Source organism: Dendrobates tinctorius, unplaced genomic scaffold (genome assembly GCF_039654945.1).
Source record: "Dendrobates tinctorius isolate UK_male_01 unplaced genomic scaffold, ASM3965494v1 ptg000143l, whole genome shotgun sequence".
NCBI classification, from domain to species: Eukaryota; Metazoa; Chordata; class Amphibia; order Anura; family Dendrobatidae; genus Dendrobates; species Dendrobates tinctorius.
In genome coordinates, this window is record NW_027361810.1 from 12,672,928 (window position 1) to 12,690,195 (window position 17,268).

The 17,268-nt window shown below is 40.9% G+C and overlaps 1 protein-coding gene across 5 annotated transcripts in view; it reads left to right on the forward strand.

Annotated features, from left to right (window-relative positions):
• ZFAND2B (zinc finger AN1-type containing 2B) overlaps positions 1-16,757 on the forward strand; it is a 32,368-nt gene extending 15,611 nt beyond the window's left edge. For 3 of the 5 annotated variants that reach the window (XM_073545496.1, XM_073545502.1, XM_073545501.1), the window contains exon 10: positions 16,052-16,728. In XM_073545496.1, coding sequence (XP_073401597.1) covers positions 16,052-16,123 — 72 coding nt within the window. In that variant the 3' untranslated portion in view covers positions 16,124-16,728. Of the gene's footprint in view, positions 1-16,051 lie in introns of all 5 variants that reach the window. The other 2 variants (XM_073545500.1, XM_073545497.1) reach the window with 2 other exon arrangements.
• Positions 16,758-17,268: the final 511 nt, after the last annotated feature.

Consider the following 17,268-nt stretch of genomic DNA (forward strand, 5'->3'; position numbering starts at 1 on the left):
AAACAAGTCAAAATGAGGCTCAGTAGTGTGTGTGGCCTCCACGTGCCTGTGTGACCTCCCTACTGTACAACGCCTGGGCATGCTCCTGATGAGGCTGCAGGTGGCCTGAGGGATCTCCTCCCAGACCTGGACTAAAGCATCCGCCAACTCCTGGACAGTCTGTGGTGCATCGTGACGTTGGTGGATGGAGCGAGACATGATGTCCCAGATGTGCTCAATCACATTCAGGTCTGGGGAACGGGCGGGCCAGTCCATAGCTTCAATGCTTTCATCTTGCAGGAACTGCTGACACACTCCAGCCACATTGAGGCCTGGCATTGTCCTGCATTAGGGGGAACCCAGGGCCAACCACACCAGCATATGGTCTCACACATGGTCTGAGGATCTCATCTCGGTACCTAATGGCAGTCAGGCTACCTCTGGCGAGCACATGGAGGGCTGTGCGGCCCTCCAAAGAAATGCCACCCCACGCCATTACTGACCCACTGCCAAACCGGTCATGCTGAAGGATGTTGCAGGCAGGAGATCGCTCTCCACGGCATCTCCAGACTCTGTTACGTCTGTCACATGTGCTCAGTGTGAACCTGCTTTCATCTGTGAAGAGCACAGGGCACCAGTGGCAAATTTGCCAATCCTGGTGTTCTGTGGCAAATGCCAAGCGTCCTGCAAGGTGTTGGGCTGTGAGCTCAACCCCCATCTGTGGAAGTTGGACCTTCATACTGTACCATCCTCATGGAGTCAGTTTCTACTGTAACCGTTTGTGCAGAGACATGCACCTTTGTGGCCTGCTGGAGGTCATTTTGCAGGGCTCTGGCAGTGCTCCTCCTGTTCCTCCTTGCACAAAGGCTGAGGTAGCGGTCCTGCTGCTGGGTTGTTGCCCTCCTACGGCCCCCTCCACGTCTCCTGGTGTACTGGCTTGTCTCCTGGTAGCGCCTCCAGTCTCTGGACACTACGCTGACAGCAAACCTTGCTACAGCTCGCATTGATGTGCCATCCTGGATGAGCTGCACTACCTGAGCCACTTGTGTGGGTTCTAGAGTCCGTCTCATGCTACCACAAGTGTGAAAGCACAACCAACATTCAAAAGTGACCAAAACATCAGCCAGAAAACATTGGTCCTGAGATGTGGTCTGTGGTCCCCACCTGCAGAACCACTCCTTTATTGAGGGTGTCTTGATAATTGCCAATAATTTCCATCTGTTGTCTATTCCATTTGCACAACAGCATGTGAAATTGATTGTCAATCTGTTGCTTCCTAAGTGGACAGTTTGATTTCACAGAAATTTGATTTACTTGGAGTTATGTTCTGTTGTTTAAGTGTTCCCTTTATTTTTTTTGAGCAGTGTAGTTTATGCAATGAGCTCGTCTATGGCAGAAGCCTCTGGGGAACAACTTTCGAGAAACAAAAAACGAAATTTGCTATTAGACTGCAGCATTAAACGGTAACGTGTCACTCTGGGCACAAGGATGCAACACAACCTTGATTACGCAAGGTTTAACCTGGGAGGCTATTCTGGAAATCTGCGTACTTTATGCCATCAATAAAAAAAAATATCGAAAGTGAATATTATCACGGAGGGGATTTTTTGCTCCATTTTCTGTGCTGAATATAAAGAACACACTAGCAGATCTTGTACCGAAAGGTGAAAAACAGCTGTAGACCGGACGATGTTCTCAAGACTTCTGGGATTTTTTGGAATAACTAATCCATGTTTGCTGAATGAAGATGAGAGAAAGCAGGCCGAGGAAGCTAAAGAGCGAACCCAACGACTTTTATCCGATGCTTTGAAGAAAAAGGAAAGTCTCCTGGTGGAAGATCTGAAGGTGTTTAGTGACTTGAAGTTAGAGAACCATAGTCCATTAATCACCACAAATCTGGTTGAGGAGCTGAGCCGGGAACTAGAGAAGGTGACGTTTGCAAAGAATACAAGCACTAAAAACGATACTTTATTTATTGCGTATGTATTTCCCGGCTCTAAAGATAGAATCATACATCTATGTGCACCATTTTGGAGCACGGATCCAGTATCTAAATCCCAACAAGATACAATTATCCACGAGGTTTCCCACTTCCTCGGTTATGGTCATACAGTTTGGGAGAACAGTGACGGAGTGCAGAAGTCTCCACAGTCCATGTTGTGTCCTCAGAAAGCTGAATCAGTGGCTTCAGCCCTAACATCATCCATGGATCATCGTGGAACCTACACAGACGGTTCCTACTCCTGCTGTGGTGAGACCTCCCGGGACACCGTGTGCGACAAATCCTGGATTTGTTACTATGTCAGGGAGGTGCTGCATATTTATGTGTTAGAATGTTTAGTAATTTACTAATATGCTATAAATTACCAAAAGAGTGGAGCGCAAAGCAAAAATTAAAGCTTAAATAGTTCTAGATACGGTTTCCCCTCATAAGGCAAATATATAATTTGTTGTTCTAGCTCCTTATACCCTGAGGAAGACAAAGCGGTGCGCTGACACCTCCCTGCACTTGGGGGGGGGGGGTCAGGTACATGTTCTGGGAGCATTCCTCTACTGAGGTATATTGAATGTCTTATGCCCGTGGGTCAGAACATCAATTTACGGCAGCTCTGAACTCTTCAAACTTTTACGAGTTTTCTGACGCGACTATCCCGGTGTGCTGAGAATGTCTACTCTCCCTTTTGCTAAATTCTCTCATACTTTTGTGTTATTTTCTATTAAAAAAAAAAAAGGCAAAAAATCACAATCTTTGGCCATACGTGCATTTCGGCAAATATTTTGGGATTTTTTTTTTTATATAATGTTTCTATGAATAATTGTGGCAAAATGATGGCTCTGTAGATGATAATCATGGCTGCTGTAATCTAGCAACTTCCAATATTCAGATACAAGAGGAAGAAAGAATAACTGTCAGAAGAAGAATGTTCAGGTTCTCTGCACAGAAAGTTTTGATGTTTAACATTCGACCTAATTAATTAGATAATTTTAAATTATATATATATTTTATTAGGTTGATGTGCAAAGTTGAACGACTGTGGAAACAAATATTGCTGGTGCTGAGCTATTCCGATGGGGATGAGACCGATACTAACTGTGATGATACAGATATATGTCTGATGATATGGATTCCTCAGATGAAGAGATGGAAACTGCTGGGGATGAGTCTTCTAGTTCTGCACAAGAGTCAGACACTTGTAGTGTAAAGACGGACTCTTCAACAAATCGATCTAATGAAGAAACAGAGAAATCTGCTGAAGATGCAGAATAATATGAATACAAAGGCGAAGACTCTGGACGATCTGTTCGAGACAAAGGCTGATTTGGTGACTACAAAAGATTATATGATGAAGACACTGACATATGCTGGAGACGGAGGCCAATATGTTGATGATACTGGTCTATGTGGTGGACGCAAACGTCGATATTGTGAAGTTTTTTTTCCATCTTAGTAAAGATAAAGAGCGCTATGGTGAAGTGTTTTTCAAATAAAGTGAAGAGAAAGGTCGATGTGTTGAAGATAAAGGCTGATGCTTTAAAGATAAAACCAAGTACTGTGAAAACTTTTAGTGATCTCATCAGTAGGATGAGGACAATATTGAAGTTACAGGCTGATATGGTAGAGATACAGGCTGATGGTTTCAAGTATGAGCTCAGACAAATTGAAATAGAGGCCAAAAGTAAAAAAAAAAAAAAAGTACAATCTCAGTGACTTTTTTTTTTTAAAAGTAGTACAGCCTAAAGGACCATAAAAAGAGGTTAAATTCCATCATGAGTATATCAGTGTATATATAATTTTGTACATTGCCGATTTCATAACCCTTCATCAGAACAGGGATGACAATTAAATACTGGAATTATTAGTACAATCCACATAATATTCAGTCTAGAAAACATCACCGGCTGTCAGCAGAAGTAATTCTCTATGTATTTATATTTAGCGCTCAGGGTGAGATTTGCAGTTGTATACGCCGGTCTTCTACCGATTTGTACAGGAGTAGGATTTGACAAATCACATTTAAGAATTCTGTTCACTGAAAAAGCTAAAATATAATTGTTCCAAAACATAGATTTTAATTATCGTTAAAAATCAATTATTAAAGGGAACCTGTCACCCCCCCGGGCGGTTTTAAGTAAAAGAGCCACCTTCTGCGCTAAGGCTGCATTCTGTGATGGTGGCTCTTCCGTTTCTGACCCCCAAAAACTCCGAAATATGAACTTTTATAAATAGGTCCTCATACCTGTAATGTGTCCCATAGGTATGGTGTGTCCCCCTGGAGTAGCCGCCTCCCCGCCATCAATCATGTCTCTGCAGCGTCTGGGCCCCACCTACCATAGCCGTCTATCATGCCCCTGCTCTGCCGTTTGGGCCCCGCCTCCCATATCCATCAATCATCCCCCTGTGCTGCAGTCTGTGCCCCGCCTCCTGTCTCCTATGCCGGCACCTGCTCTGTGAAAGCAGTTCTCGGGCATGCGCAGTACGCGCTTCCCGTGAACTGACATCAGGCAATCACGCCTGCATGTTGTAGAGGCCCCAGATCCTGCCCCGCAGTGTGAATACGTCAGAACACACACACTGCGTAGCAGGATCTTCCACAACACGCAGGCGTGATCGCCTGATGTCAGTTCACGGGCAGCGTGCACTGCGCATGCCCGAGAACTGCTTTCACAGAGCAGGCGCCGGCATATGAGGCGGGGCACAGACGGCAGCACAGGGGCATGATGGACGGCTATGGTAGGCGGGGCCCAGACGCTGCAGAGACATGATTGACGGCGGGGAGGCGGCTGCTGCAGGGGGACACACCATTCCTATGGGACTCAATACAGGTATGAGGACCCATTTATAAAAGTTAATATTTCGGCATTACTGGGGGTCAGAAACGGAAGCGCCACCTTCACAGAATGCAGCCTTAGCGCAGAAGGTGGCTCTTTTACTTAAAAACGCCCGGGGGGGGGGTGACAGGTTCCCTTTAATGCAGCTCCAGATCATCACCGATCCTCCAACCAAATTTCACAGTGGGTGCAAGAGACTGTGGCTTGTACGCCTCTCCAGGTCTCCGTCTAACCATTATTGTGAACAAATAGACGTGTGCTCAGCCGTAGGGAGGTGCCAGAGTAGGTTTCCACACCATAAAGTGTATAGCAAGAAACTCGGCACTCAACGTGATGATGTAAGGATTTTAGTGGTATCCACAAAGTAATAACAAACATTTCAGTCCTAATAGTGGACCTTCATCAGTCACCATTATAGTTTGTATAGGGATTTGGGTGGACCAATAAGATCACTGACGATAAGCATAATCAGGCTATTTATGAGACTGCTGCCTGTATTAGAGGAGGTATGGCCAGAATAAGAGCTGGCAGGTCTGTAGAAGCTGGGTAGTGTGCGTCGTGCCTGTGCAGCATGGAGACACGGTGTCCACTGCGTCCCCACGCTGCACAGGCACGACGCGCACTACCCGGCTTCTACAGACCTGCCAGCTCTTATTCTGGCCATACCTCCTCTAATACAGGCAGCAGTCTCATAAATAGCCTGATTATTCTTATCGTCAGTGATCCTATAGGTCCACCCATATCCCTATACAAACTATAACAGTGACTGATGAAGGTCCATTATTAGGACCGAAACGTTTATTACTTTGTGGATACCATTATAATCCTTACTTGATCGCGTTGAGTGCCGAGTTTCTTATATCTATCTAACCATTAGACGGCCAGGTGTTGGGCGAAGCTGAAAATTAGACTCATCAGAGAAGATTACCTTACTCCAGTCCTCTATGGTCCAATCCTTATGGTCTTTGGAAAACTTCAGCCTGGCTCTCCTTTGCTTCACATTGATGAAAAGGTAGAAAAAAGCCTTACATGTCTTGAACCCTGCCTCTAGAAGCCTGTTATGAACTGTTCTTGCCGTGCACTTCACCCCAGCTGCCATTTGCCATTCCTTTTGTAGGTCACTTGATGTCATCTTGCGGTTGCTGAGTGATATTCAAATAAGATGACGGTCATTCTGGTCAGTGGAGAGCCATTTTCGCCCTCTCCCGGTCTGTAGCTTTGTTGTCACCCATGTTTGCTGCTTGATCTTGTTGTAATGGTCTTAGAAATTTTAAGGATGGAGTCAACATGACGCTCACTGTATCCCTCTGCTAGTAAAGCCAGAATTGAGCCCTTCTTTTCCTCACTCAAGTCTTTTCTTTTCAACTCCTTTGGCATGGTTAAAAGTTATTTTTTCATTCCTATTATTTTTGGGATATTACTAGCACTTGTTTTGCCATCCAGCTTGTCCTATTGCAAGAGGATTGTGAACACCACAGCAGGGTTTTTCTTATACTTTCCTTCGTTAAATAAGATTTGGTTCAGGTGATCACCTGATCAGAAGCACATTAAGTAGAATGAGGTGTACTGTGGATGGAATTCAACTGATACTGGAATGGAATGGCTGTCCGACATGGAGAGAAGCGGATTTTTATAAAACTGTGCAGTGGGCTCTTAATTTTTGCCAGAGCTGTATATATATAGATAGATAGATACCCTATCCTTATGTATAAATGGGTATAACAGAAAAAAAATAAAGGGCCAAAAAGAAACTTGGAGCCAGAATAATAGAAATCATTAATGTAACACCGCCAATAGTACAATTTTGTAACAATTCAAAAACACAATCAGTCCCGTCATGAACACGACACCAGGAGCAAAACATTAGTACAAAACAACAAAAGACGAGTATTACCAACGTGTTTTCTCTATCCTTATGTCAGATCCTCGGACCCCAAATATAATAATAGGGTAAGCGACTGGTGACCCAGTTGTGCCTGGACAATATATGTGGTCAATTTGTTGATAGATCCTCAGTTAATAGAAGTTGGTTACGGTGGTAGCAGAATGATGAATGTTAAATGAACGACGTACTGGCTGTGTTTTCGATACGGATTGTTAGCGTCCTGGTGGTGTTACACATAATTAGGGTTTTATAGGAGCACATTACTCTTTCTCTACTAGCAGACCAATTGTTTGAGCTTCATTGGAGGTTAGTATTTAGCGTTTAATAATATTATAACTCAAGTTTCACAATATCTCTCTGAGGTTTCCTGGTGTTGATCGGCGATTCTCTCCTGTGATTCATCTGTTACAGCTTCCCTCTGTACATCGTGGTGTCCCGTCTCCTTCCCATCTTAGCTGGGAGGATCACTAGGATTATGATTTGTCTAATATTTATAGGAGCTGTTCTCCTTTTACTTCATTTAGCACATTTTGGTCTTATACACGTCAGATATTGGACTGTATCCAGCTGTGGATGTCCAGGGGGTTCGTTCACTTCTAGGCATTCACATGAGCCGCAGTTTAAATTAAAAATAGAGCAATATTAAGATCCGTCAAACAATGAGCCTCCATGTTAGTGTCCTCCAAACAAATCTACAAAGATGCAAACACGTGCTGATATTCTTTTATTTTGTAAATTAAATAAATTATGAATATTTATCCAAGACTTTGTCTTTTTCTTTAAAAAGCAATGAAATTACTGGCCAAGATGTGAAAGAGCCGATCTCCAGAAGAACTTGAAATCGTCAAGTTCTCAAAGCATTTTAGCATTGTACCAACATGTCGGATGGCTGAAAGCCCTTCTTCAGGCAAGATCAGCAGGTGTGAGGGCAGTATTGCTTCTCTTTGACTTTCACGTTATTCGTGGATAAGAATTATAACAATGGGAAGAGGCTTAAATAGTGTTTAATCATCTACATCTTACATATCCATATACACATAAGGGGCAAAAGAGCACGGAATGTCCCAAATAAAATTATATTTATTCAAAAAACATATAAAACACAACATTGAAAGATAGTAATAATCAAATTGAGGACAAAGCTGAATAGTAGATATCACAGGTGTAGCCCACAGAGTCCACCTTTATTTTAGTGGAAGGTAGGGGCAAAGTATAGCAGCAGGCTAAATAAAGTGCAGGTGCAAGAAATTGGATGTTTCTAGATAAGTATGAATCTCAATGAAGACTTAAACAATCACTGCTTCACACTATATAATATAAAGTAATAAAAAGTAACAAAACATATCAAAGTGTAGGCCCAATGAAACAGTGAGTGGTAAAGTCAAACACTAGAGGATCATATACAATTAAGTTCAAAAATTGGGTGTGTCACTTTAAGGGAACGAAAATAACCTGAACATGCTACAAGCTGCCCTTACCCATAATCTCCACTTTAGGACATAGTGCGTGCAGCCCCAACGCTGTATAGAAAAAACAATGCGGTGAAGGGAGGTGACTGGTATCTCAGGAGTGAACTCACCCGAGAATGTAGCTTCTGTGCATTTTTGACCAGGCTCTCGTGGTTGATATGTTTGGCAACAACCTGTGCCAACTATGAAAGATACGTAAACGCTCTTCCAGCAGAATGAGAACAGCTAGAAATAGCATGAACATTTTGCAACTGTTTGCAAACTATCTAAACTAATTTAATAACAAGAACACGCTTTTAAGGCCACTATGTGACGACCAATCCTAAGGAGCAGAACCTTTCTCGGGATCCATGCGCAGAACTCCTGAAGAGATTATGTCGCTTAGGGCAGTTCATGATGCTCAAAAAGTCATTTTTCCAGCTTGGAATAAAGATGATTTTGCCTTTAAAGTGCACTTATGGAGTCAGCCCCTATGTTCTCTCTCGGGGTGATCTCAGGAATTAGATTCTTGATCATTTCATGGTATTCAGGGCTATCCAGAGCTGCTCAGAAACAGGTTGGAAATGAGCAGTGATGGTGAGGATGCGACCCGTCCTCCTCGAGACTTGTGCTACCGGCAGGCTTCATACACCTGTAACAAAAAGAGGGAGAATATCCAGCTTCTTAGGTGAAAAAATATGTAGTTTTATTTCCAAAATTTTTTAAATATAGTTGCAAGAAATCCATGGTGATCTAAAAGCAACGCGTTTCAAACACAGATGTGTTCTTTTCAAAAATGCGTTGCGTTTAGAGCTCCGAATTAAATATCTTGTATTTCTACCTCTATTACATTTTTTATTAGTAAGTGCCACAATTTACTATAAGCATTAGCAAGTTTTCTGCATGATGGGGCAGATTTTCTAATTCCTATAAAGCAGTATGTAGTTATATGGATTTATCTGAGATTGTTACTGCTCGAGATGAACAATTTACAAAATGGATCCATTTTGAGACTAGATGTTTCCCAATGAGGCAAATAGGTTCCGAAAGGGTGACCGATCAGCTAAGGGGCTTTTTATCTGTCCTCTGTGTTATTTCTATATTGCCCATTGTGTTCCCCCAAAATATTCTACCAAAAATCTAATTACTAAGACTATGATAAATACTTATTGTGACTGAGTCCTGGCCGGCCTCATGAACGTTCTCAGCTGGTTATACAGCCGTCTGACAAACACTGGTGGTTTTTAGGCAGTTTATCAGTAGCAAACCTATTTTATTTTTGCATGGTCAAGTCTCCAATTTTCGCTCTTCCTTTATTCCCGCTACCCTCCTGAGTATTCCCTGTTTTTCATTTTTTAACCTCGAGCCTGTTTTCACCATCATGACCCGGACAAATTGTACAATTCTGACCACTGTCCTTTTATGTGGTCATAACTCTGGAACGCTTCAATGGATCCCAGTGAATCTGAGATTGTTTTCTCGTGACGTATTGTACTTTATAATATTGGTAAAATTTCTTCCATAGGACTTGTGCTTATTTGTGAAAAACAATTTGGGAAAAATTTTGAAAAATTATGCAGTTTTCAAACTTTTCATTTTATGCCCTTAAATCAGAGAGTCATATCACACAAATTAGTTAATAAACATTTCCCACATGTCTCCTTTACATCAGTACAATTTTTGAAACATATTTTTTTTTGGTTAGGAAATTATAAGGGTTAAAAAGTTGACCAGCGATTTCTCATTTTTTCAACAAAATTTACAAAACCATTTTTTTAGGGACCACCTCACATTTGAAGTAACTTTGAGGTGTCTATATAACAGAAAATACCCAAAAGTGACACCATTCTAAAAATGGAACCCCTCAAGGTTCTCAAAACCACATTCAAGAACTTTACTAATTTGTTAATTTTTGGAATGTGGAAGGAAAAAATGAACATTTTAACTTTTTATCACAAAAATTTGACATTAGACCCAGAATTTTTTTGTTTTTGCAAGCGCAACAGCAAAAATAGGATGACAAAATTTGTTGTGCAATCTCTCCTGAGCACGCTAATACCTCATATGTGGGGGAAAACCACTGTTTGGGTGCAGAGCAGGGCTCAGAAGGGAAGTAGCGCCATTTGACTTTTTGAATGTAAAATTTGCTGGATTAATTAGCGGACGTTGTGTTGTGTTTGGAGAGCCCCTGATGTGCCTAAACAATGGACACCCCCCCACAAGTGACACCATTTTTGAAACTAGACCCCTTAGGGAGCTAATCTAGATGTGTGGTGAGCACCTTGAACCCTCAGCTGCTTCACATAAGTTTATAAAGTAGAGCAGTGAAAATAAAATAAATCACATTATTCCCACAAAAAATGTTATTTTATCCCCAATTTTTATATTTTCACAAGAATAGCAGGAGAAAATGGACTCTAAAATTTGTTGTGCAATTTTTCCTGAGGACACTGCTACCCCTATATGTGATCGAAATCTATTTTTGAGGCACAGTGCAGAACTCAGAAGTGACGCACCATAATAAAGTTCATATGTTTCTGGACTGGTTTGAGGGTGCCATTGGCAGAGTCCCTGAGGTGCCAGAACAACAGAATCCACCATAAGAGACCCCATTTTACCAATTAAACCTCTCAATTAGATCACCTAGGGGTGCAGCGATTATATTGACACCACAGGTGGGTCACAGAATTTTATACAATTGGGCAATGAAGAAAAAAATGATTATGTGTTTAACCCAAAATTTTGTTTTAGCCCCAGATTTGAAATTTTCACACGGGGACAAATAACACCAAAATGTGTCCCATAATTTCTGCTAAATGTACAGTGCCTACAAGTAGTATTCAACCCCCTGCAGATTTAGCAGGTTTAATAAGATGCAAATAAGTTAGAGCCTTCAAACTTCACACAAGAGCAGGATATATTAACAGATGCATAAATCTTACAAACCAAAAAGTTATGTTGCTCAGTTAAATTTTAATAAATTTTAAACATACAAGTGTGGGTCAATTATTATTCAACCCCTAGGTTTAATATTTTGTGGAATAACCCTTGTTTGCAATTACAGCTAATAATCGTCTTTTATAAGACCTGATCAGGCCGGCACAGGTCTCTGGAGTTATCTTGGCCCACTCCTCCATGCAGATCTTCTCCAAGTTATCTAGGTTCTTTGGGTGTCTCATGTGGACTTTAATCTTGAGCTCCTTCCACAAGTTTTCAATTGGGTTAAGGTCAGGAGACTGACTAGGCCACTCCAACACCTTGATTTTTTGCCTCTTGAACCAGGCCTTGGTTTTCTTGGCTGTGTGCTTTGGGTCGTTGTCTTGTTGGAAGATGAAATGACGACCCATCTTAAGATCCTTGATGGAGGAGCGGAGGTTCTTGGCCAAAATCTCCAGGTAGGCCGTGCTATCCATCTTCCCATGGATGTGGACCAGATGGCCAGGCCCCTTGGCTGAGAAACAGCCCCACAGCATGATGCTGCCACCACCATGCTTGACTGTAGGGATGGTATTCTTGGGGTCGTATGCAGTGCCATCCAGTCTCTAAACGTCACGTGTGTGGTTGGCACCAAAGATCTCGATCTTGGTCTCATCAGACCAGAGAACCTTGAGCCAGCCTGTCTCAGAGTCCTCCAAGTGATCATGAGCAAACTGTAGACGAGCCTTGACATGACGCTTTGAAAGTAAAGGTTCCTTACGGGCTCGTCTGGAACGGAGACCATTGCGGTGGAGTACGTTACTTATGGTATTGACTGAAACCAATGTCCCCACTGCCATGAGATCTTCCCGGAGCTCCTTCCTTGTTGTCCTTGGGTTAGCCTTGACTCTTCGGACAAGCCTGGCCTCGGCACGGGAGGAAACTTTCAAAGGCTGTCCAGGCCGTGGAAGGCTAACAGTAGTTCCATAAGCCTTCCACTTCCGGATGATGCTCCCAACAGTGGAGACAGGTAGGCCCAACTCCTTGGTTCTGTACCCCTTGCCAGCCTTGTGACCCTCCACGATCTTGTCTCTGATGGCCTTGGAATGCTCCTTTGTCTTTCCCATGTTGACCATGTATGAGTGCTGTTCACAAGTTTGGGGAGGGTCTTAAATAGTCAGAAAAGGCTGGAAAAAGAGATAATTAATCCAAACATGTGAAGCTCATTGTTCTTTGTGCCTGAAATACTTCTTAATACTTTAGGGGAACCAAACAGAATTCTGGTGGTTTGAGGGGTTGAATAATAAATGACCCACTGAATAAACTTTTCACAATTTAAAAAAAAATTAAACAAAGAAATAACATTCTTTTTTGCTGCAGTGCATTTCACACTTCCAGGCTGATCTACAGTCCAAATGTCACAATGCCAAGTTAATTCCGAATGTGTAAATCTGCAGGGGGTTGAATACTACTTGTAGGCACTGTATCTGTAGCTGTTTTTTTTTCATTTCATAATTATTATCATGGGTACAATATATATAAATATGTTCATATATATATATATATATATATATATATATATATATATATATATATATATATATATATATACACACAAACACAACTATACACATACAGGTGCTTCTTGCAAAATTAGAATATCATTAAATTAACTTATTTCAGTTCTTGAATACAACAAGTCATTACACACAGAGTGATCTATTTCACGTGTTTATTTCTGGTAATGTTGATGATTATGGCTTACAGCCAATGAAAACCCAAAAGTCATTATCTCAGTAAATTAGAATACTTTATAACACCAGCTTGAAAAATGATTTTTAAATCAGAAATTTTGTTCTATTGAAATGTATGATCAGTAAATGCACTCAATACTTGGTCGGGGCTCCTTTTGCATCAATTACTGCATCAATGCGGCGTGGCATGGAGGCGATCAGCCTGTGGCACTGCTGAGGGGTTATGGAAGCCCAGGTTGCTTTGATAGCAGCCTTCAGCTCGTCTGCATTGTCAGGTCTGGTGTCTCTCATCTTCCTCTTGACAATACTCCATAGATTCTATATGGGGTTAAGGTCAGGCGAGTTTGCTGCCAATCAAGCCCAGTGATACTGTTATTTTTACACCAGGGGCCGAATAATATTGCACGCCCCACTTTTCAGTTTTTGAATTTCCACAAAAATTTAAAACAACCATTAAATTTCATTGAACTTCACAATTGTGTCCCACTTGTTGTTGATTCTTCACCAAAAATTTACATTTGGTATCTTTATGTTTGAAGCATGATATGTGGGAAAAGGTTGAAAAGTTCCAGGGGGCCGAATAATTTTGCAAGGCACTGTATCTATCTAATATATAAATATATATTAATATATATTATGTAGCATGTAAGCCCACAGGGGCAGGGTCCTCTCTCCCCTCTGTATCAGTCTGTCTTTGTTAGTTTGTTTACTGTAAGTGATATCTGTACTTGGTTTGTAACCCCTTCTCATGTACAGCACCATGGAACCAATGGCGCTATATAAATAAATAAATAATATATATATATATTTAGGATTACCATAATTATTATTTGCCAAATGCCAGAATGAGAGAGAGAAAGTTTTAAGGCATTTTTGTAACTGCAAAGTTAAAAGTTTCCCTCCATTTCATTAATATTTGGTTCTCCTTCCACAAGCTTCTCACAATAGTTGGTTGGAATTTACTGCAGAGTATTCGCTCATTGTTTTTATCTGAGGTTTTGACTGTTCATTTCCACCATATTCCATTATAAGCGATAGACTTAAAATTAAAGGGAGCATTCCTCATCGCGACTTTAGGCAAGGACATAACAATTGAAGAATGGATATCACTCGTGACATCTCATGTCCCACCAGAGTTTGGAGGGGGTGGTATGGTAAAGGGGTAAAATCCAAATGTTTCTGAGTGGGGTTTCTGGTGACATTCTTTATTTGTATACAAAATGGAAATGAAGGGACTCTTTGTGCTACTTCCATGACTAAGAATAAATATGAAGAATCTAGATAAGGCTTTTGCCCAGATTAAAAAAAAAAAAAAAAAAAACTTTAGTGAAGGAGCAAAGTCCAGGCCCTTGCCTTGTGAGATCGGATTTAGAAACTTTAGAAAAATACAAACTAACCAATCAATGTAAAAATTAACTCTTCATCTCTTATCCAAAGTTCTGATAAAGGAAAGTTTTGTGGAAGATTCCAAACGGTAATTACACCAGAACATGAATATACGGTATCCATTACTCACTTTATATCTGGTGATGACATTGATTCAGGGACCATCTTGACTTTTGAAAAATACAACAAATTACATGAACCACAGAATGACGCCATTAAATAACAAGTCCTCGTACGGCTATATCGACAGAAAGGTAAAGTGAAGGCTCTTGGATCTGGATTGCAGCTCAATCTTCTGATGATGGATTTAATTTTGCCTTGGAGAATTTCCTCTCCTGTATTAAATAATAGTGAAAAGAATAAGTTCTACTAAATTATAAAAAAAATGCACAAACACTATATAAAAGTCTAAAATAGGTTTTAAAGTAAACCGGGTGTCTTATTCTTGCTGATAGTTAGTATAAGCATTAGGGTAGAGATTTGTTTAAGAAAGAAAAACACAAATTCTCCATTAAGATGCAGTATAGGAAGGTTACAAATTTCACTCTGGAATTAAAAGTTTGCACCTTGCGCCACTTTTGACCATACAGGGGTTAACTTACCTGGCTATTCTGCTGAACGGTCTAATCTGTATTATAGCAGCACATTATTAAATAGTGAAAGTGAAAACAGTGCAGGGACTTTCTGCCCCATTATATGCACAGAATATAAAGAAGACGCCAGAAGGATTTGCACAGAAAGGTAACGACACCTGTATAGAGAACAATGCTCTCGACACTTTTGAGGCTTTTTGGAATTGAGGATGAAAAACGTATGGCCATGGAAGCCAAAGAGGAGACCATGAAGAATCCGTGTTTGTTAAGTGAAGATGAGAGAAAGCAGGTCAAGGAAGCTAAAGTACAAACCCAGCGACTTTTATCCGATGTTTTGAAGAAAAAGGAAAGTCTTCTGGTGGAAGACCCCAAGGTGTTTGGAGACCTAAATTTAGAGAAGCTTGGTCCATTCATCACCACAGATCTGGTGGAGGCGCTGATCCGAGAACTAGAGAAGGTCAAGTTTGCAAAAAATAAATATCCTGGAAAAGATATTGGAGTTAATGCGTATGTGTACCCCAGGTCTGACGATAGAACCATCTACCTATGTGCCCCATTTTTTAAAATGGATCCAAAATCTAAATCCCAACAAAAAACATTTATCCACGAGGTTTGCCACTTTCTTGGTTATGGTCATACAGTCCAGGAGAACAGTGATGGAGTGAAGAAGTCTCCACAGTCCATGTTGTGTCCTCAGACCACTTACTCAGTGGCTTCAGCACTGACATTGGAGATAGACCATCGAGGAACCTATGCAGACGGCTACTACTCCTGCTGTGGTGAGACCTCCCGGGACACCGTGTGCGAGAAATCCTGGATCTGTAAACACATCAGGTAGGTGTCACATATTTATGTATTTCTAGGCAGTATAGAGATACTTTCTAATGTACATTATTACGTTGTGCTCGGAGGCACCAAGCTCCATTTTGTTAAACCCTCATTTTTATTTATTTTTTGCAAAAGTAACACAAAGTTGAAATTTTTGACCAAACATGTCTTGTGGCAAATTTTGGAACCTTTTTATAGTAAATAGTAAATATCCCTCTTTGTGTTTCTACAAGTGACTCTGAGACTAAACCGCAGCTCCGCAGCTGATAAACGCGGCTGCTGAAATGTAATCACATCCTAGACTCAGATTCAAAAGTAAGAGGTCAGGAGGAAAACCAGCGATCGCAAGAAAACGCTAATTATCAGGAGAGTAAGTTCTGATTTTTAACCTTTCATCTAATTTGATAATTTATTTTGTTTATTATTTATCAGGTTGGTGAAGTTGATGCACAAAGTAGAACGTCTGTGGAAACAAATATTGCTGGTGCCGAGATGTCCTGCTGATGATGAGACCAATACTACTAGTGATGATACAGATGCCCCGGCAGAAGAGTTGGGGGCAGATACTTGTAGTGTAAAGACAGAATTTTCTTTTGAAGATCCAGTTATATCTGATGATGAGGAAGATGTGTCTGAGGAGCAGACAGATATTGTTATGCAGATGGTAAAGAGATGGACGACTCTGGTGAAGGCTCAGGCCGGTCTGTTGCAGACACAAAGCAATTTGTTAGAGAAGCAGAAAGATCTGATGAAACAAATCGATCTATTGAAGACACAGAGAAATCTATTGAAGACGCAGAGAAATCTGCTATTGGGACAGGATAATGTTTTGAAGGCGGTCAATATGGTGGAGACATGGGTGAATATGTTGGAGACACGGGTCAATGTGGCGATCACAAAGGTGGATGTGGTGAGGACTCTGAGCGATATGCTGCAGATATTGTCCGATGTGTTGGAGACACAGTATACGCGGAAATGTAGGATGCAATGGCATAGGTACAGGATGAGGTTTTTTTTGCCAAGTATCCAAGTATGGGGGCAGAGAGTTGAAATAACAGCCCCACATGCAGAAAAAAATATGTACTAGAATCTGTGACTTAAAAAAAAATTGTACTTTTAAAAGGTTAAGTGTCCTGTTGTGCCATAAACAAAGAGGTTAAAACAATATCATGATTTTACTACAATTTGTTCTGCATAATCATAGATCAGATCAGGGATACGATAATCGATGACCTTTATGACTATTTACTTATAGTAATTATTAATACAATCCACTTATCATTTGCAGCCTGGAAGCCAACAACAAGTTGATTTTGGTTGACAAAAAATGGCTGTTACTTGTAGTTATTTTAGTTTATCAACCAAATAAATTAAAATTGTTCTCAGTTTCTGTATTTTTTCTTATAAAATAATTAAAACATTATTATCCAACAAGAGGATGAACCGCACTCCTGACTTTGGAAGAAAGTATAGAATAGACTTTATTTAATTAATCAGTATTTCAAAAAGCGTTGGAGTGCAGGAATGTTTTCAGACTGATGAAGGTCCTTCTTCAGACTCTATGAGCAGGTATAAGGACAGCCTTGCCTCCCATTTATTTCCACTCTACTTCTGTGTAAGAAGGATAGAATTGGGCTTAAATATTTATA